Raw genomic sequence first — 3,317 nt, 5'->3', positions numbered from 1 at the left:
GAAAAACTTTAAACATCATTTCTGAGCCATTCCAAGTGGTAAAAAACATTGGAAATGATTATTTCAAAAGTTTATTTTTCTACCTCACTTAAATAATTCATGCTACTTCAAAAAGTGCCATTTTGATTGGTGAGTTTTTGGTAAATGGTGATGACCAATTTGGATATAGGGCTTCAAATGTGACTTGTAGCAAAAAACCCCACCCAATTTGGCCAAATGGTTTGGGAGATATGGCATTTTGAAGTTCAAAAATTTCTGAATATGATTTGATCATAACTTGCCAACCATACATGGTAATTGAGTGTTCTTGGACTTTTTGGAAATGGGAGAACAAGATCTTCAACTTTCATGTTGGGCAAAAATTCATTTGAAGCTTGTATCATGATGTAATTTTGAGGAGCAAGACTTTCCATTTTTGGCAAATTCCAATTACAGGTCAACTTTCTATTTTTGGAAATTTCTTGTCTGACTTCAAATTCTTCAATCTCGACCTTTGAAATGTTGAATGAGACTTGTATGGACATGAATAAACCCTTTCAAACCATCTCCCACCTTGAAATCCATAGAATCAGGCACAGTTGACCATAGTTGACTTTTTAGGGTTTTTGGTGAACTGTGCATTGACTGATGACTTCTGAGCATCCAATCTTTGACCAAACCACTTCCAAAGGACCCCTAGGTCATGTGAACATGTTGGACCAATCCTAGGGCCTTGCCTCAATGAAAATTGCACTTGCTTGCTTGATGGACTGATCTCCTGACCAGTTTGACCTATTTCTGTCAGTTGAACTTGCACTTGGGCAAAGGACAATGCAATGCTATGCAGTGGACTATGTTAATGTTAATGACCTAATAATGAAAATGTATGTACAAAGATAGGTGCAAATTTGAGGTGCTACAAGGGACATTGTTGGTATTTTCCTATTTGTTGCTGCATTGTTGAATTAGTTATGTGTTTTCTCATTCTTTGTTGATTTTTTTTCTATTTAGTTTAATATGGCTGACCAAAGAACTCTGAGAGAACTTGCTGCTCCTTATATGAATTACAATGGTTTATGTATTGAATATGTTGATGTTACTGTTCCTTTTGAGTTGAAATCTGGTTTAATACACTTGTTGCCAAGGTTTAGTGGTCTTGTAGGTGAGGATCCGCATAAGAATCTTAAGGAATTTCAGGTTGTTTGCTCTACACCATTGAGACCTGAAGGAATCACCGAAGATCACATCAAGCTAAGAGCCTTCCCGTTTTCACTACAGGGTGCTGCCAAGGATTGGTTATATTATCTTGAGTCGAATTCTGTCATGACTTGGAATGATTTGAAAAGAGTCTTCCTAGAGAGATACTTTCCTGCCTCCAGGGCTGCATCAATCCGAAAAGATATATATGGTATTAGACAGGGAAATGAGTCATTGGCTGAGTATTGGGAGAGATTCAAACAATTAGTATCCAGCTGCCCTCAACATCAAATTATCGAACAACTGCTTATTCAGTATTTCTATGAGGGATTGTTACCAATGGATAGAAACATTCTTGATGCTGCTAGTGATGGAGCACTTGTTGATAAAACTCCAGTTCCTGCTAAAGCCCTGATTGAGAACATGTCACTCAACTCCCAACAATTCACAACCAAAAATAATTTTATGGTCCAAATAAAAGGTGTGAATGACATTCAGGTTTCCTCTTCCAACAAGGCCTTAGAAACCAGAATTGAAGAGCTTACTTCTTTAGTGAAACAAATGGCAGTGAGTAAACCTCAAACAACAAATTTGTGTGGTATTTGTACTTCTACTGAACATCCAACTGACACATGTCCTATTCTTCAAGATGAGTCGGTCACTCAGTTGCCTCAAGCATATGCAGCTAACTTTTTCAACCAAAGCAACAATCAGAAAGGGTACAACATTCCTGACTTGTCCACCAACAAATATCATCCCAATCGGAGGAACCATCCAAACCTTCGATATGGAAACCAGCAGCCCACCCAACAACAATTAGTCACACCCCTGCCACAGACCACTCCCCAAGTCTCCACCTCTGCACCTTCCGGACCTTCATTAGAGGATCTTGTCAAACAAATGACTGTGAATAATCTCCAATTTCAGCAACGAACAAATTCCAGTATTCAGACTTTGCAGACACAGATTGGACAACTTGCCACTTCGATGAATGCCATGCAGCAAGCCCAAGGATCAAACCAACTTCCTGACAAAACAATTGTGAATCTAAAAGGTCATAATGCTAATGTGAGTGCAATTTCGTTGAGATCCGGGAAGGTAACAGAATCATCCCCAGAAAAAAATAAAAAATTTCTTGAGGTAACACCTGAACCTTCTTCCGTTGTGATAGAAACTGAACCCTCTGTTGTGGTAGAAACTGAAAAAGAAAAAGAGAAGGAGTATGTGCCACCAGTTCCCTTCCCACATAGAATACTGAAAAATAAAAGGACTGATAATGGAGACAATGAGAGAGAGATTTTAGATGTGTTCAGAAAAGTGGCGGTAAACATTCTGCTTCTTAATGTTATTAAGCAGGTTCCAAAGTATGCAAAATTTCTAAAAGACTTGTGCACAAGTAAGAAAAGGTTGAAGGGCAATGAGAGAGTAAATTTGGAACAAAACATTTCAGCCCTTATCCAGCCTAAACATTCACCAGAAAAAGCTACTGTTTCATCCCTCAATCAGGCCATACCCCAAAAGCGAAAGGATCCAGGAACTTTTTATATTCCATGTACCACTGGGGATAGTAAATTCGACAATTGCATGCTTGATTTGAGAGCAGGCATTAATGTTATGCCTACTTCTGTTTATAATAACCTTGATCTTGGTCCTTTACAGCATACAACATACATTTTAATCATTCAACTAGCGAACAGAAGTAATGCTCGCCCTATTGGAGTAGTGGAAGATATGCTTGTTCAAGTTAATGACTTGATTTTTCCTGCATATTTCTACATTCTGGACATGTATGGGGAAACAAATTCAAGCAGATCACCCATCATTTTAGGCAGACCATTCATGAAAACGGCGAAAACAAAAATTAATGTCGATGATGGAACCATGTCCATGGAATTTGGTGACATTGTCGCAAAATTTAACATTTTCGATGCCATGAAACATCCCTTGGAGGAGTATTCTGTTTTTCATATTGAATTGATCTTTGAGTTGGTTGGTGACACCTTTTCTGAATTGTTTTCACTTGATTTTTCATCTCTATCTGAGTTTGATGATGTTTATTCATGTGATGATTGTACTGACACTAGCCTTTATGTTGTTTGTGTTGAGATTGATGTTGCCTTGCAGGGTGATAGTATAAACAA

At 38.0% G+C, this 3,317-nt stretch overlaps 1 protein-coding gene across 1 annotated transcript; it reads left to right on the top strand.

The window, feature by feature from the left end:
- Nucleotides 1-1,302: 1,302 nt before the first annotated feature.
- Nucleotides 1,303-2,879, top strand: LOC127102633 (uncharacterized). Its single transcript, XM_051039979.1, has 3 exons — nucleotides 1,303-2,119; nucleotides 2,231-2,728; nucleotides 2,836-2,879. The coding sequence occupies exons 1-3, from the start codon at nucleotides 1,303-1,305 to the stop codon at nucleotides 2,877-2,879; spliced, it is 1,359 nt and encodes a 452-aa protein (XP_050895936.1).
- The last annotated feature ends 438 nt before the right edge of the window (nucleotides 2,880-3,317 follow it).

This window comes from Lathyrus oleraceus, chromosome 7 (genome assembly GCF_024323335.1).
Source record: "Lathyrus oleraceus cultivar Zhongwan6 chromosome 7, CAAS_Psat_ZW6_1.0, whole genome shotgun sequence".
Classification (NCBI taxonomy): Eukaryota; Viridiplantae; Streptophyta; class Magnoliopsida; order Fabales; family Fabaceae; genus Lathyrus; species Lathyrus oleraceus.
This window is presented reverse-complemented; position numbering and strand designations above follow the sequence as displayed.

Coding starts and splice junctions, on each gene's coding strand:
- LOC127102633 (XM_051039979.1), top strand. CDS start 1,303: ATGACTTGGAATGATTTGAAAAGAGTCTTCCTAGAGAGATACTTTCCT. Junction 2,120..2,230: donor TCAGCAACGAACAAATTCCA/GTATTCAGACTT, acceptor TGAATCTAAAAG/GTCATAATGCTAATGTGAGT. Junction 2,729..2,835: donor AGGAACTTTTTATATTCCAT/GTACCACTGGGG, acceptor GGTCCTTTACAG/CATACAACATACATTTTAAT.